The sequence below is a fragment of the Mustelus asterias genome, chromosome 19 (assembly GCF_964213995.1).
Source record: "Mustelus asterias chromosome 19, sMusAst1.hap1.1, whole genome shotgun sequence".
Classification (NCBI taxonomy): Eukaryota; Metazoa; Chordata; class Chondrichthyes; order Carcharhiniformes; family Triakidae; genus Mustelus; species Mustelus asterias.
The window spans coordinates 33,783,826-33,801,128 of record NC_135819.1 but is presented as its reverse complement, the minus strand read 5'-3'; the positions used below and the strand labels follow the sequence as shown (position 1 = coordinate 33,801,128).

Genomic DNA, 17,303 nt, shown 5'->3' with positions numbered 1-17,303 from the left:
TCACATTGAAATCCATCTACCACTGTTTTGCCCATTCACTTAATCTCTCAGTGTCCCTTTACAACTTCCTGTTCTCACCTATACAATTTCCTCCTCCAACCTATACAACTTCCTGCTCCCACATATATAACTTCCTGTTCTCACCTATATAACTTCCTGCTATCACTGTGACAGCAAACTTGGACATAAGATACTCCATTCCTTCATCTAAGTAATTTATAAATATACTGAAAATCTGAAGCTCCTGTAAAATCCCAAGGGGATACCATTGGTTCAACCCCACCAATATAAGTACCTACTTCAGTCTCCTACCAGCTAACCAATTCCTTACCCACATCAAAAGGTTGCTTCCAATTCCATGGGCTTCCATGTTTCCAAATAATAAATAGGAAATAAGTTTGTAATAAAATCATACACCAGTAGGACATTACCTAACAATGAAATGCAACATCCAAAACTGGTTGTCAAAGAGCGTGCCAGATTGTTGATAAGTCAAGTGATTAACAATTGGGTGACCTTACTATTTCAAGTTTAATGAAAGCTGAGTTCATGGCTTCATGGTCATTTTCAGCATTAGCTCAATATTTCATGGACTGTTAACACTGTAGCAGGACTCAACAGGAAATAGAGGGCCTTCTGATAATTAATCAGTGGGTAGAGATCTATGATTAACTTTGAGAAGCTGTGTTTGAAATTGTTGAAGTTGAGCTTTATATTTTGGGACTGTACCTCGGAATTTTAGGTAAATGAAGGGTAGTTCTGAAGTGAGCTACCACACCAGATGTGGAACGGAGGTGGTCGCGAGGCAAAGAGATACATCGTACAGCCATCTAAGGATTCTGGAAATTCATCCTGACATGGCCGAGGGAAGAAGAATCATTACAATAGACTTTACTGCTGTTGGTGGGTTTAAAGAACTCGCTGCCATCTCTGGCAAGAGCCTGTAGATGGTCACTCAAATTTACCACTGGGAGATACAGGAACCCATTGGACGCTGGGAGAAACTCTGGCCTGTTTGCTATAGGGAATGCAATCCATGGGGAATGTGGTGTATGATTAGTATAGCAGGGGAGGTTCCCCTCTGTAGTTTAAAGTACAAGGTATCAGCAGAAAGGAAATAGTAATTAGTCAATAGTTTTTCTTTATTCATTTGTTATAATAAAAGTTCAATCTTTTATGAAAGCTTTTACAGGACGTGAGCATCGCTGGCTGGGTCAGCAAGCATTGCCCATCCCTAACTACCCTCCATTCCAGAGAATCAACCACATTGCTGTGGGACTGGAGTCAAATGTAGGCCAGATTGGGTAAGGACGGCAGGTTTCGCTCCCTTAAGGACATTTGTGAATCAGATGGGATTTTCTGACAATCGTGGCCATTATTAGACTTTTACTGAACTCAAACTTCACCATCTGCCGTAGCGGGATTTGAACTTGGGTCCCTGAATCTTGTCCTGGGTCTCTGGATTACGAGTCCAGTGACAATACCACTGCCTCCCTTCCACTGAGATTGTAACAATTCTCTTTTATTGCATTTTATAGACATGCCCATGACCTTTAAACTAGGATAAAGAGGACTTTAATGTTAAGCTATTTATGCAATGTCATCTTGGTTTTATCTGGCTCTGTACAATCAGCAATTTTTCTTTTAAAGTGATGCAGTTAAATCAATATTGGACACATCAGTATTGTCTATCTGCATCTCTTGACATTTGCTTCAGGGAAATCTATCCTTTGGCACAATGTGAGCATGGTTTTATTACTTACAACTCCCGAATGTTTTTTGCACGTCTCGACATTGAGTGAGGCCTCGTCACCCCGAAATCCATCGTCTGAAATCTCGTCACTTGTCAGAAACTCTTTCAACTTCTGCTGGCTGGTGGAAGATAAGACAAAACAAAATAGTTTCAGCATCGTCCAGGGAGGCCAGCGAATCATTCCCACAGACTTAACATCGGTTTCAAAAGAGACCTCACCGATCTGCAGCCAATGCACAAAGTCCGTGGACGGCACTGCACCAACACGGACGTGGCGGGCATTGCACCAACACGGACGTGGCGGGCACTGCACCAACACGGACATGGCGGGCACTGCACCAACACGGACGTGGCGGGCATTGCACCAACACAGAGATCATGAGGCCCAGAAAATCCACAGGCCAGTAATCCCAGCACAAACTTCAGCCCATGTCCTTCAGGGAACCCTACCACCAACCCCTGCAAAGTTTCCCCAGGTCGGGAAGAGATTCTCCCATCTACCCGCTATACAGAACAAACCCAGAAAGTCCCGTCTAAAGCCTCAAGCAGTCTTGCAAATAAATATTGGCAACAATCCCAGTTTGGGCTGCCAGGCAGCTGCCACTCCAACTACTTGGATTTGGATAATGAGGAGCAATCATCTAAACAGGCTATATTCCCAGTGGAAAAGATAGTTGAGAGATAATAGGATTGCTGCAGGCTGTTCTTAGGAATAAAAAGGGATTAAATAATGGCGACCACGGCAAGCAGGGCGGCACGGTGGCACAGTGGTCAGCACTGCTGCCTCACAGCGCCAGGATCCCGGGTTCGATTCTCGGTTTGGGTCACTGTCTGTTCGGAGTCTGCAGTTTCTCCCTGTGTCTCCATGCGTTTCCTCCAATTTCCTCCCACAGTCCCGAAGACGTGCTGGTTAGGGTACATTGGCCATGCTAAATTCTCCCTCAGTGTAACCCGAACAGGTGTGGCGACGAGGGGATTTTCACAGTAACTTCATTGCAGTGTTAATGTAAGCCTACTTGCGGCACTAATAATAAATAAATGTAAACTTTTCACCTGGCCTAGGACAGCAGAAGCTGAAGGTGAATTGAGAACTGATCTTCAGGAGCACAACCTGGGCCAAATCATCTTGGAAAGTGAAGTTAAAGTCATAGTAAGTTCATGCGTATTTGGCCAGCAAGCACAGGGGAAGAGACACGCTGTGAGTCGCAAACTTCCAGAACTTACCATTCCGTTTACACCACTCCGCCATTTGCCTCATTCAAATGGCACCTCAGATTAGACCTCCCACTCGCTTGACTAGCACAATACTTGCCCATTAGCCTCACCACAGAAAGCTAGGGCTCATATTTAACTTTATGTAGGTTTTCTTTGAACAATGTGGTAACCATTAGTAAAAGGTGTGGTTGTACATGGGTGACACGGTGGCACAGTGGTTGGCACTGCTGCCTCTCAGCACCAGAGACCCAGGTTCAATTCTGGCCTCGGGGTCACTGGTCTGTGTGGGGTTTGCACATTCTCCCCATGTCTGCGTGGGTTTCCTCCGGGTGCTCCGGTTTCCTCCCACTGTCCAAAGATATGCGGGTTAGGTTGACTGGCCGTGCTAAATTGACCACAGTGCCAGGGAGATTAGCCAGGTAAATATGTGGGGTTACGGGGATAGGGCCTGGGTGGGATTGTGGTCAGTGCAGACGCGATGGGCCAAATGGCCTCCTGCACTGTAGGGATTCTATTCTATGATTCTATTCTGTATCAGTGTGTTTTAACCTCTAATAGCCAATAAAGACACTAAGGGCCTGATTTTACCATTTTGAGCCTAAGTGCCGAATCTGGGCGTCAAATAGATCCGAGCCTGGAATCCTCTTTGCAGCGTGCCCATACGCGTTTTGCCGGCTCCGGTCCGATTCGCAATGTGGGCGGGGCGGGCGGGGCTTAGCACTGGCAGACCGATCGGAGCTCTGAACTGCGCATGCGCAGTTCCAAAAAAATCTGACAGAGCGCGCCCGGGCGCGAAAGAAAAAAAAAGCAGAAAGCGGAGAGAGCAGCCCTCTGACGGTCATCCTCTGGTCGGGGGAGGGGGGAGAGAGGAGGGGGGGCGGGACCCAGATCATCCTCTAGTCGGGGGAGGGGGGTTCGGCTGCCAGTCTGCGGCCGATCGGTGGGGAGGGAGGGGGCAGGGGGTTCCGCCGCCACTCTGCGTGTGATCCCTCCTCCCCACCGGAGGAACGAATCCCTTCTGCCGGAGTGGACGTGCAGCCATGCCATCCCACAAAACCTTCAGGATGAAGCGATTCCTCGCTAAGAAGATGAAGCGGAACCGGCCGATTCCACAGTGGATCCGCATGAAAACCGGCTACAAGATCAGTACAAGTCCAAGAGGAGACACCGGAGAAGGACCAAGCTGGGCCTGTAAAGGGATACACCATCACTGGTACACTACCAGCCACAGATTACTCTTCCCTGCAGGGGCAAGAGAGCGGGAGAGATGGCTGCTTCATCTTCTTAGCGAGGAATCGCTTCATCCTGAAGGTTTTGTGGGATGGCATGGCCGCACGTCCACTCCGGCAGGAGGGATTCGTTCCTCCGGTGGGGAGGAGGGATCGCCTGCAAAGTGGTGGCGGACCCTCCTGCCCCCTCCCTCCCCACCGATCGGCCACAGACTGGCTGCGGGACCCCCCCGACCAGAGGATGATCTGGGTCCCACCTCCCCACGCCCCCCCACCGGACCAGAGGATGATCTGGGTCCCAGCCCCCCCATTCTCCCACCCACGCCCCACCCCCCCGACCAGAGGATGATCTGGATTCCCCCCCCTCTCCCCCCAAACAGAGGAGGAGCTGGGTCAGAGAGCCGTTGCAGGCTCTGACCCCGCTCTTCGGAAGCTGCAGCGACGACTTCAGACTTTTATTTTGCAGGTCGCTTACAGCGCGGACGCGGATCGGGCCAGAAGACGGTAAAGTGGGATTTGGCGGTCGGGTTGAGCGCGCGGTTCATTAAGTCGATTTAAACGCATGCAAATACATTTAAATTGTCGTGCCGCCCGATCGGGTGTCGGTAAAGCCGTGATCTGCTCGGAATCGAGTGCAGATCGCGGTATAGGCCCGACGCCCAACTTTACCGCGATTCGGGCGCAAAGTTTTGGTAAAATTGGGCCCTAAGTCAACTTTAAATATTTAAACACAATTTTCTTTATTTGGTAGCTACTTTGAAAATAGTTAATACTTGCAATACACCAACTAAATACTCACTATCCGTTACTTAGCTTATACTTACATATGAAACCTGGCCAAGTTTTGGCTAATGGACGTCACCCTGCTCTTCTTCCGGATGTTGTCTCCTTCTGTGAACTTTGATCCCAGGTTTACACTGAACGCAAGGGGCGGGATTTTCTGGCCGTGCTCACCCCAAAGCCATTAATTCCCACCTGAGGTCAATGGACCTTTGCATAGTCCGCTGAATTTTCTGTCCCGCCCACTACAATTTCCATGGCGGGCGAGACGGGAAAAATCCGCCCAAACTCACTGTGATAGCATTCTTATACCCCAAACGTTCCTTGGCAACCAGCCAATGAATTGATCAGAAACCCCATTGTATCATTCAATTAGGCCAATCAGTTGAAGCCAGCACAATGGGTCAGGACCCTCCAGACCCCTGTCATGATTAGCTCTTACTGCACATAGCCCACATTTCAATACCCATAAGGAAAAACTGTCTGTAGCCAAGTTATTTTGTTTGGGAACAAGCCGTGACATTTAACACCCTTTGTCCTTTGATAAGTTTCAGGCCAGTTTGGCCACAGAAAATTCCAGCATATTTAAAAAAAAACAACTTCGGCCAAAAATCAGCTTTTCTTGATTGATGAACTTTCAGCATATTAAAAGTTAAACCTCTGCAGCCATTCGGCCACAGGGTGGTACTTTCCATTCCCACTGAAGACGATGGTCTTTGGAACGGCTGGTCGCATTTTCCATCCCCACCTCCTCTGTGGTGGGGCCATAAAGTTCAATGCCAAACACCCTCTCTAGTCTAGATAGGGCGGAATTGAAACTCTCATTTCAAATTCTTATTGGACATTTTAACAAGTTGAAGTTTTCCATTCTATACTTTTTCTTGCTTTTCCCTTGTCTTTTATTGCCTCTCTTGCTTTTAATCAATCTTTCTTTCTCTGACTATATATCTTTCTCCGTATCTGATTTGACTCTAATCCACCCAGCCGCTTTGTTTTTCCAGTTTCTTTCCCAGCCCGTATATCGTTGCTTCTGCTGTTCACTGAGGTCCCAGATGCTCCATCTTCCTTGTTGCGCTGCCAAAACTTATGACACTAATTATATTTGAGTGGCAGGGTGCAAGAAATAATCTGATAGCGCCCGCTTTAAAATGCACGACTCCGGCAGGATCTGGCTCCTTATTTGAGTGCAGGAAAGTCTCTGTGAATCCCCCAATCTTGCCTAAGTGAAAATCCCTGTTGGAGGCCAATAACACCCAAAGCTGATAACAGCAAGAACTGAAAGCACATTGTTTTCCCAGGTGGCAGTGTTGATATCTAGACATCACTAAAAGAACAAGTGGTGGGAGGCAGAATCTACAATTGCTGTTAAGCCAAAAATAATTAAAATAAAACTCAAAGGCTATGGAACAAGAGCAGTGGAACTGAGTGGATTCCTCTTTCAAACTGCCTGTGCAAAGGCTTTATTTTGTTCATAGATCAAGTTCTACAATTTACTTTTTAAATTAATTCATGGGATGTGGGTGTTGTTGGCTGGGCCAGCATTTATTGCCCATCCCTAAGTACCCTTGAGAAGGTGGTGGTGAGCAGTCCACATGGTGTAGGTACATCCAAAGTGCTGTCAGGGCGGATTTGGCCCAGCGATAGTGAAGGAACAGCGCTATATTTCCAAGTCAGAATGGTGTGTGGCTTGGAGGGGAACTTGCAAGTGGTGGTGTTCCCAAACGTCTGCTGCCCTTGTCCTTTTAGATGGCAGTGGTCATGGGTTTGGAAGTTGTGGCCTGAGGAGACTTAGTGAGTTGCTGCAGTACATCTTGTAGGTCGTACATGCTGCTGCCAATGTACATCAGTGGTGGAGGGAGTGAATGTTTGTAGATTCAGCAATGTTAATGCCATTGTGTTGCAAGAGATGATGGTTAGATTCTCTCTTGCTGGAGATAGTCACTGTCTGGCACTTTTGTGGCATGAATGTTACTTATCACTTGTCAGCCCAAGCCTAGATCTTGCTACATTTGGACATGGGCTGCTTCAGTATCTGAGGAGTTGCGAATAAGAACATAAGAAATAGGAGCAGGAGTAGGCCATCTAGCCCCTCGAGCCTGCCCCGCCATTCAATAAGATCATGGCTGATCTGAAGTGGATCAGTTCCACTTACCCACCTGATCTCTATAACCCCTAATTCCCTTACCGGTCAGGAATCCATCAATCCGTGATTTAAACATATTCAATGAGGTAGCCTCCACCACTTCAGTGGGCAGCGAATTCCAGAGATTCACCACCCTCTGAGAGAAGAAGTTCCTCCTCAACTCTGTCCTAAACTGACCCCCCTTTATTTTGAGGCTGTGCCCTCTAGTTCTAGCTTCCTTTCTAAGTGGAAAGAATCTCTCCACCTCTACCCTATCCAGCCCCTTCAATGGTGCTGAACATTGTGCAGTCATCCACAGACATCCCCACTTCTGATCTTATGATGGAAGGAAGGTCATTGATGAAGCAGCTGAAGATGATTGAGCCTAGGACACTACCCTGAGGAACTCCTGTGGTGATGTCCTGGAGCGGAGATGTTTGACTTCCAACAATCACAACTATTTTCCTTTGTGCCAGGTATGACTCCAGCCAGTGGAGGGTTTTCCCTGATTCCCATTGATTCCAGTTTCGCTAGGGCTCCTTGATGTCGCACTTGGTCAAATGCAGCCTTGATGTCAAGGGCTGTCACTCGCACCTCACCTCTGGAATTCAGCTCCTTTGTCCCTGTTTGAACCAAGGCTGTAATGAAGTCAGGCGCTGAGTGACCTTGGTGGAACCTAAACTGTTCACCAGCACTTTATTGCTGAGTAAGTGCCACTTGGTAGCACTGCTGATGACCCCTTCCATCACTTTACTGATGATCGAGAGTAGGCTGATGGGGTGGTAATTGGCTGGGTTGGATTTGTCCTGCTTTTTCTGTACAGGACATACCTGGGCAATTTTCCACATTGTTGGGAAGATGCCAGTGCTGAACTGCACTGGAACCGCTTGGCTAAGGGTATAGCTAGATCACGAGTCTTCAGTACTATTGCCAGAATATTGTCAGGGCCCATAGCCTTTGCAATATCTGGTGTCGTTAGCCATTTCTATCATGTAGAGTGAATCAACTTGGTTGAAGATTGACATCTCTGATGCTGGGGAACTCTGGAAGGGATTGAGATGGATAATCCAGACAGCACCTTTGACTGGAGATTGTTGCGAATGCTTCAGCCTGATCTTTTGCACTGATGGGCTGGGCTCCTCCAATATTGAGGATGGGGATATTTATGGAGCCTCCTCCTCCACTGAGTTGTTTAGTTGTCCAGCACCATTCATGGGTCGATGTGGCAGGATTGCAGAGCTTAAATCTGATCCATTGGTTGCGGAATAGCTTAGCTTTATCTATTGCTTGCTGTTTGACACACAAGTAGTCCTGTGTTGTAGCTTCACCAGGTTGGCACATCATTTTTAGGTGTGCCTGGTGCTGCTCCTTGCTTTTGTGTCAAGCTAAAAGCAAAATACTGGGGATACTGGAATCTGAAACAAAAAACAGAAAATGCTGGAAAATCCCAGCAGATCTGACAGCATCTGTGGGGGAGAGAATAGAGCATCATCTAGACTCAAAACGTTGGCTCCATTCTCTCCCCACACTTGCTGTCAGACCTGCTGAGATTTTCCAGCATTTTCTGCTTTTGTTTGACGTCAGGCTGCTGACTAGTTGGCACCTGTAAGTTCTCCTCCAAGCCACTCACCATCCTGACTTGGAAATATATCGCCTTTCCTTCGCAGTCGCTGAGTCAAAATCCTGAAATTCCCTCCCTAACGGCATTGTGGGTCAACCCACAGCACATGGACTGCAGCGATTCAAGAAGGCAGCTCACCACCACCTTCTCAAGGGCAACTACGGATGGACAATAAATGCTGGCCAAGCCAGCGATGCCCATGTCCCATGAATTAATAAAACAAAACAAGCCCCCTGTAAAGAGGACTTTGCAGGGTCAACAGGGCTGCGTTCGCGGTTGTAATTTCTGGTACCTAGGTCAATGCCAGGTAGTCCATCCAGTTTAATTTTTTATTCACATTTTCTTATTGGTTTGATACAACTGAGTGACTTGCTAGGCCATTTCCAAAGAGCATATTTAAGAGTTAGTCACATTGCTGTGGGTCTCGAGTCACATGTAGGCAAGACCAGGTAACATCGACCAATTAATGAACCAGATGTGTTTTTATGACAATGGTCTCTTGGTTATCATTAGACTTTTAATTATAGATATTTATCTGCCGTGGTGGGATTTAAATCCATTAGCTTTACCCTGGGTCTTTGGATTGCATATCCACTGATGATACTGTAATAAATTCTCAGAGGCAGAAGTCCCTTCATTAAAATCCCTTTATTTATGAGTCTGACATCAGCATATAGAGCGCTTTCAGCACTCCTGATTAAATACAAAGCAAGAGGCTCCCTGATTTGCCCATCAATTTGGCCCTTAATCAGGGAGTTCATATTCTAATAGACCTACCTCAATTGCCTGATTAAAGTCATGCCAGATACCACAATGGCACTGCCTCTCCCAAAGTTTCCTTCAGAAAATTATACCTCAAATACATTCATTGATAGCTTTTTTTTTCATCTTTTTTTTCATCTTTTTTATCTTTCCTTTCTTTTTGTCCATTTCTAACATGAGTAATTCCTTTTCTTGAGCATAGCCTATCCTACACCGGGCTTACAGTGCAGAATGTCTTTCTGTTAAGTTACCCTCCTAAGGGTTAAAATACTGCAGCTCAGAATTGTGGAACAAGTTACCAGACAAGGACATTAAAAGAGGCACTATGATTAGCTTCAAGGGACGTTTTGGGAGGTAGAAGGAATTGATGGGTACAATGAGAAGGTGATTGAATGAAGTTTATGTATTTTTTTAAAAGGGCCAAAGATTTTTGTTGGATGTAACAGCTCTATCCTTTTCTTAAATATTCATATGTTCCTATGTTTTAGAAAAGTTGCCTAGGCAACTAACATTGGCCCTCGAGCAGAGAAGTCCAATGATACAATGTACAAATTTGTAAGACTTTATTGCTGCTCATTAGGCTAAATACGAGGAAGGGACATGTTCTTTGGCATTCACACAATTCCAACCTTCAGTCAAAAAGATTTTAAGTAAGCTCTTCAGTTTGAGTGGGTATGTTTTCCCAGCCAGAAATGTCTGAGGCAATTCAATGTTTTAAGGGAGTATTTAGAGATTACAATGTCTGGGGAAAGAGCACGAGATGGTTGAGTGAAGGTGAGGAATGACACAGGTTGCAAAGAGGAAAAGGGAAACTGGAAACGTTTAAAGTTTATTTATTAGTGTCACATGTAGGCTTACGTTAACACTGCAATGAAGTTACCGTAAACATCCCCGGGGTGAAATGTTTGTTTGGAACAGGTTTTCTGTGCCTATTTCTTTCCAGTCTTCTTCACCCTTGAAGAGAGAAGACTCAAGTCCTGGCCAATACTGGGCTCACTACAGCATACTGGCAGGTGCCCAGGATATCTGCCATCTTGTGCAGGTCCTTTCGAAAGCCAAAATCTTCCGTCCTCACTCACGGCTGAGATTTTCTGGTGCCGCTGGAAGTGAATGGAGTTTTGGTTGGATCGCCAAATTCTCCGTTCTCACTCGCAACAGGTCCCGTCACTCGAGAGACCGGAGAATCCCGTCCACTATGGGGAAGGCAACTGGTGGTCGTATAACGGATGGGGGAAGCTTGAGGGTCTGAGGTTTCTACTTTAAGCGCAACCTTTTGTGGTGAACCATCGTTGGTTCCCACTGGATAGTACTGAGCCAGGGCTGGCCAGTACTACAGGAATGTATATAGGTTACTGTGGGATCGTACTAATGTTGCTGTTGGGTTAGGGTGGGATTGTTACACCTGTGTTTGTTACGTTTGTGGCACATCCCAGTCGGGCTCCGCCTCCTGGGAGAGGTATAAGACTCCCTGCTCGGACGGGACCCCTTCAGTCTGGGATAGTGTGTTAAAGTTCTGATAGCTCCATTGTTAGTTAATAAAAGCCTTCTTTTACTGAAGCTTCGAGCCTCGTGTCCAATTGATGCGCATCAATTTTATTAACTAAAATTAAACTCTCGACGGAAGAAAAAAAAAGAAAGGAGAGTATGGAGCAAATCCTCAAGCCAGAACATCTGACGCTAGATCCACGTGCGGTGGGCGCTGCTAACACCTTCGACCACTGGCTGAAGTGTTTTGAAGATTACCTAGCAGCCTCCGCAGTGGTCACCACAGATGATGACAGACTCCGGGTCCTCCATGCGAGGGTAAGCGACACAGTCTACCTCGCGATCCGTGCGGCCACCACTTACCCTAGGACCCTCGAGCTTCTAAAGAAGCGCTATACGAAACCTCCTAACGAGATCCACACTTGTTACCTCCTCGCTACACGACGTCGGCAGTCGGGCGAAACCTTGGAGGACTACGCCAATGAGCTCTTACAGCTAGCCAGGGGCTGTGACTGCAAAGCTGTGTCGGCTGAGCAGAGCATGTACGACCTCGCCCGGGATGCGTTTGTGGCCGGGGTCGGGTCTTCATACATCCGTCTCAAGCTGCTAGAAAAGGGTAATCTCAACCTGACCCAAGCCATGGAATTAGCTGAAATGCTCGAGTCGGCTTCGAAGAGCTTAGTCCTGTATCCGGAGGACCACGTGGAGACAACGTGGCAGGAGCAGTCTCAAATCCCTCCTCACCCCTCGTGCTTGAAGTGCGGTGTTATGGCGTGCTCCCATGTGGGCCAGACGACGGCTGCAGCCCCATGCGGCCCGCGGTGCTATTTCTGCGGAGGAGCAAAACATACCCGACAAAAGTGTCCCGCTAAAGCGGTAATCTGTACCGCATGCGGTAAAAAGGGGCATTATGCGAAGGTGTGCAGATCGAAGCCCAGGAACGGCAATGCGGCCTGTGACCCTTCGGAACTGGGATCATCACCATCGTCGTCGAAGTCCTCGCGGGGTTCGTCCACGTGCGAGTCCAGGACGACGCCATTGCGGTCGACGGAGTCGGAGGAGGATGACCACCAGGCGTCGCTAAGTTTGGCGCCCTCACCCATGTGCAATTCATGGGGGCGGCCATTTTGGTCGACGATGACCACGAGCGACCAGCAGGGGTCCTCAGCGTTGACCTCAGCTGCCTGCAGTGACGTTCATGGACCAACGGTGGCGTCGATCATCCTGGACCAGGCTAAGCCTCACAGGCTTGATCGTTCGATGATGGATATCCAGGTAAACAATCATGTGCTTTATTGTCTGTTTGACAGCGGGTGCACTGAGAGCTTTATCCACCCTGACACTGTGAAGAGGTGTGGACTCCAGATTCAACCTGCCAAACAGACAATCTCTATGGCATCAAGGTCCCGGTCTGTCGCTGTGCTAGGACGTTGTGTGGTAACCTTGAAAGTACAAGGCACAATTTACGAGCGTTTCAGGCTCCTTGTGTTGCCGTATCTTTGCGCACCAATTCTCCTCGGACTAAACTTTATGGTCCACATGAAGAGTTTGATCCTACAGTACGGTGGGCCACTCCCTTCGCTGGCAGTGGGAGAACAGCTGCAGTCTCCAAATTGCCCAACGCGCCCCGCCTGCAATCTTTCTACGTTAAAGATCACCACACCCTCTTTATTTCAGAATCTGGTACCAGGCTGCAAGCCCATTGCTACTAAAAGTAGGCGTTACAGCACTGAGGATCGGATCTTCATCAGATCTGATGTTCAGCGACTCCTCAAAGAAGGGATCATACAGCCCAGTGTTAGTCCGTGGAGAGCACAGGTTGTGGTGGTCAAGAGCGGGAACAAACCCCGGATGGTCATTGATTACAGTCAGACCATTAACCGATATACGCAGCTGGATGCGTATCCTCTCCCGCGCATATCTGATATGGTCAATCAGATTGCGCAGTACCGGGTGTTCTCCACCATAGACCTCAAGTCCGCCTACCACCAACTCCCCATTCGCCCAGAGGACCGACAATACACGGCCTTTGAGGCGGATGGTCGTTTGTATCATTTTCTTAGGGTTCCATTTGGTGTCACCAATGGGGTCTCGGTCTTCCAGCGTGCTATGGACCGAATGGTGGACCAGAACAGGCTGCGGGCTACCTTCCCGTACCTGGATAATGTCACCATCTGCGGCCATGATCAGCAGGACCATGACACAAATCTCCAGAACTTCTTACGCACTGCATCTCGCCTGAACTTGACCTACAACAGGGAGAAGTGTGTATTCCGTACGCGCCGGTTAGCCATCCTGGGATACGTGGTGGAAAACGGGGTCATTGGCCCTGATCCAGACCGTATGCGCCCCCTTGCTGAACTTCCCTTGCCCGCTAGCGCAAAAGCACTGAGAAGATGCCTAGGCTTCTTCTCCTGTTATGCGCAGTGGGTCCCCAACTACGCGGACAAAGCCCGTCCGCTTATTAAGTCCACGACTTTTCCACTCATGCCATTGGCCTTCAAGGAATTGAAACACGACATCACGAAAGCCACGATGCACGCGGTAGACGAATCCATCCCTTTTCAGGTGGAAAGCGATGCATCTGATTTCGCCCTGGCCGCCACACTTAACCAGGCGGGCAGGCCCGTCGCGTTTTTTTCCCGCACCCTCCAAGGCCCCGAAATTCGGCATTCAGCGGTGGAAATGGAGGCCCAGGCCATTGTGGAGGCCGTCAGACACTGGCGCCATTACCTGGCGGGAAAGCGGTTCACCCTGATCACGGACCAGCGGTCCGTGGCGTTCATGTTCAACAACTCGCAGAGGGGCAAGATCAAGAATGACAAGATCTTGCGGTGGAGAATTGAACTCTCCACCTATAACTACGATATCATGTATCGTCCAGGGAAACTCAATGAGCCCTCGGATGCCCTCTCGCGTGGAACATGCGCTAGTATTCAGGAGGATCACTTGAACGCCCTCCATAATGATCTGTGCCATCCTGGGGTCACTCGGCTCTACCACTTTGTCAAAGCCCGCAACCTGCCTTACTCGGTGGAGGACGTCAGGTCGGTAACAAGGAGCTGTCGGATTTGCGCGGAATGCAAACCGCACTTTTACCGACCTGACCGGGCACATTTGGTCAAGGCCACTCGCCCCTTTGAGAGGCTGAGTGTTGATTTTAAGGGCCCCCTTCCCTCAACGGATCGGAACGTGTACTTTCTGAACATAATAGATGAGTACTACCGGTTCCCGTTTGTTGTCCCCTGCTTGGACACATCAGCTGCCACGGTGATCAAGGCATTCCGTGATCTTTTTACCCTGTTCGGGTACCCCAGCTATATCCATAGCGACAGGGGCTCGTCGTTCATGAGCGATGACTTGAGGCAATTCCTGCTCTCATACGGGATTGCCTCTAGTAGGACCACGAGTTACAACCCTAGGGGTAATGGACAGGTGGAACGAGAGAATGCTACAGTCTGGAAGGCTGTCCTATTGGCGTTGAGATCCAAAGGTCTTCCAGTCTCCCGTTGGCAGGAGGTCCTCCCTGATGCGCTTCACTCTATTCGCTCCCTCCTGTGTACGGCAACCAATGCTACTCCCCACGAGAGGATGTTCTCATTCCCTCGGAAGTCTTCCTCGGGGATATCTTTACCAGCCTGGTTGACGTACCCAGGACCCGTCCTCCTGCGGCGACATGTAAGGGCCCGCAAGTCCGACCCCTTGGTCGAACAGGTCCACCTCCTCCACGCCAACCCTCAGTATGCCTATGTGGCATATCCTGACGGGCGAGAGGACACAGTCTCGATCGGAGACCTGGCGCCCGCAGGGGACGTAGCAACTCCTGTCGCTCCCATACCCCCAGTGACGAATCCATTATCCCTTATTTCTTCCCCGGACGTAGCGCGGGCAGCATCGGGACCATTGCTTAACAGTTTTACTCCAATGCACAGCTTGCCTGAGCCCCGAAGATGGTCGCCACCGCAGGATGTGTCAGGATCCCCTGCACTACCGTCTCATCAGGGTCAACCGGCCTGTGAGTCCGTGGGAGAACAGCTGGACGCCGTTTTGGGGAGAACGCCACCGCAAGTGCCTACTCCGGTGTCACCGCCGGTATTGAGGAGGTCACAACCACGGTGCGGTCCTCCAGACCGTCTGAACTTATAATCTGCTGACATTTTAGTCTGTTTTCGTACCCCGCCGGCCTTTGTTCTCAAAGGAGGGGTGAATGTGGTGAACCATCGTTGGTTCCCACTGGATAGTACTGAGCCAGGGCTGGCCAGTACTACAGGAATGTATATAGGTTACTGTGGGATTGTACTAATGTTGCTGTTGGGTTAGGGTGGGATTGTTACACCTGTGTTTGTTACGTTTGTGGCACATCCCAGTCGGGCTCCACCTGCTGGGAAAGGCATAAGAGTCCCTGCTCGGACGGGACCCCTTCAGTCTGGGATAGTGTGTTAAAGTTCTGATAGCTCCATTGTTAGTTAATAAAAGCCTTCTTTTACTGAAGCTTCGAGCCTCGTGTCCAATTGATGCGCATCACCTTTATCTTGCCCTCGCCTAATACCTGTAAACTTTCTCGAAGCACCACTCCACAGCATTCAGGAACCAGAACTCTGGTAGATCAAATTCTCCTGTTCTAGGCTGGCAACAGTGAGATCAGCTATTCCACCTTCGATGTTGTTCCAAGCGTAATCAGGTAATTCATCAGAACCTTTTCCTCATGTGCATGCTTCAATACAATCCCATTCAGTTCATTCACTTAGTGAGTCATGGAGAGCCCCATATTTTAAGATTCTGGGATCTTGATCAATCGGGCCAGTGGGCTGATGGATGACAGATGGAGTTTAATTTAGATAAGTGCAAAGTGATGCATTTTGATAAATCGAACCAGGGCAGGACTTATTCAGTTAATGGTAGTACATTGGGGAGAGCTATAGAACAAAGAGATCTAGGGGTACAGGTTCATAGCTCCTTGAAAGTGAAGTCACAGGTGGACAGAGTGGTGAAGAAGGCATTCGGCACGCTTGGTTTCATTGGTCAGAACATTGAATACAGGAGTTGGGACGTCTTGTTGAAGTTGTACAAGACATTGGTAAGGCCACACTTGGAATACTGTGTACTGTTCTGATCACCCTATTATAGAAAGGATATTATTAAACTAGAAAGAGTAAAGAAAAGATTTACTAGGATGCTATCGGGACTTGATGGTTTGAGTTATATGGAGAAGCTGGATAGACTGGGACTTTTTTCTTTGGAACATAGGAGGCTTAGGGGTGATCTTAAGGAGGTCTATGAAATAATGAGCGGCATAGATCAGCTAGTCAACATCTTTTCCCAAAGGTAGGGGAGTCTATAACTAGAGGGCATAAGTTTAAGGTGAGAGGGGAGAGATACAAAAGGGTCCAGAGGGGCAATTTTTTCACACAGAAGGTGGTGAGCATCTGGAACAAGCTGCCAGAGGTAGTAGTAGAGGCAGGTACAATTTTGTCTTTTAAAAAGCATTTAGACTGTTACATGGGTAAGATGGGTATAGAGGGATATGGGTCAAACGCGGGCAATTGGGACTAGATTAGTGTTTAAAATAGGGGCAGCATGGACAAGTTGGGCTGAAGGGTCTGTTTCTATGCTGTACATCTCTATGACTCTATAACATTCTGACACATGGATGATTGAGTTACAATTTCATTCCTAAGTTAGAAAGCTGTGATTTCAAGCCCGACCCAAGGGACTTGAACACAAAATGGGGGCTGAGATTCCGTTGCTGCACTGAGGGGGATCTGCAGTGTCAAAGTCTTTCAGATAAGATATTTAACCAACAATCTCCCAGTGGACCTACATGATCCTGTGGTGCTGTTTTGATGAGGTGCATGGGTGTTCTGGTGTCCAGGGCCTATTTTATTCCTCAACCAACATCACTAAAACAGATTGGGCCAAATCGTCCAGTTTCCGGATCATTGGAGACCGGATTTGGACTGAAATTAAACGGAAGAACCCAATGGAAGTCCTGATGCACGGACCTATGTGGGAATTGCCCAGGATGTTGAAACTTCTGATAGGAAATCCCCCTGCTCCCCGGGACCCCCAGTGAATGTCTCTGACTTAGAGTTAGAGTCAAAGACTTTGGGTATATCTGCTGTACTCAACATCCTGGAAAGGTTTGACCGATTAAAACATCTGGGTAACTCCACAACCGAGCTGCCCTATCAGCCCCCCTGACTACGCCCCGAACCACCTGATCATCCCTGACATGCCCATCCATCTCCTGACCTGACCATACTCCTGACAATCCAACTACCCACCGATTCGACCTGACCACCCTACGGCCCAACCATGCGACACTCTCCAAGATCA

The 17,303-nt window shown here is 48.4% G+C and overlaps 1 protein-coding gene across 4 annotated transcripts in view; it reads right to left on the bottom strand.

Moving 5' to 3' along the window:
- The window catches only part of LOC144507873 (ATP-binding cassette sub-family C member 9-like), a 214,064-nt gene that overhangs the window by 128,958 nt on the left and 67,803 nt on the right, over window positions 1-17,303 (bottom strand). For all 4 annotated transcript variants that reach the window (XM_078235306.1, XM_078235308.1, XM_078235309.1 and 1 more), the window contains exon 14: window positions 1,764-1,872. In XM_078235306.1, the coding sequence (XP_078091432.1) occupies window positions 1,764-1,872 (109 nt within the window). The remainder of the gene's footprint in view (window positions 1-1,763; window positions 1,873-17,303) is intronic.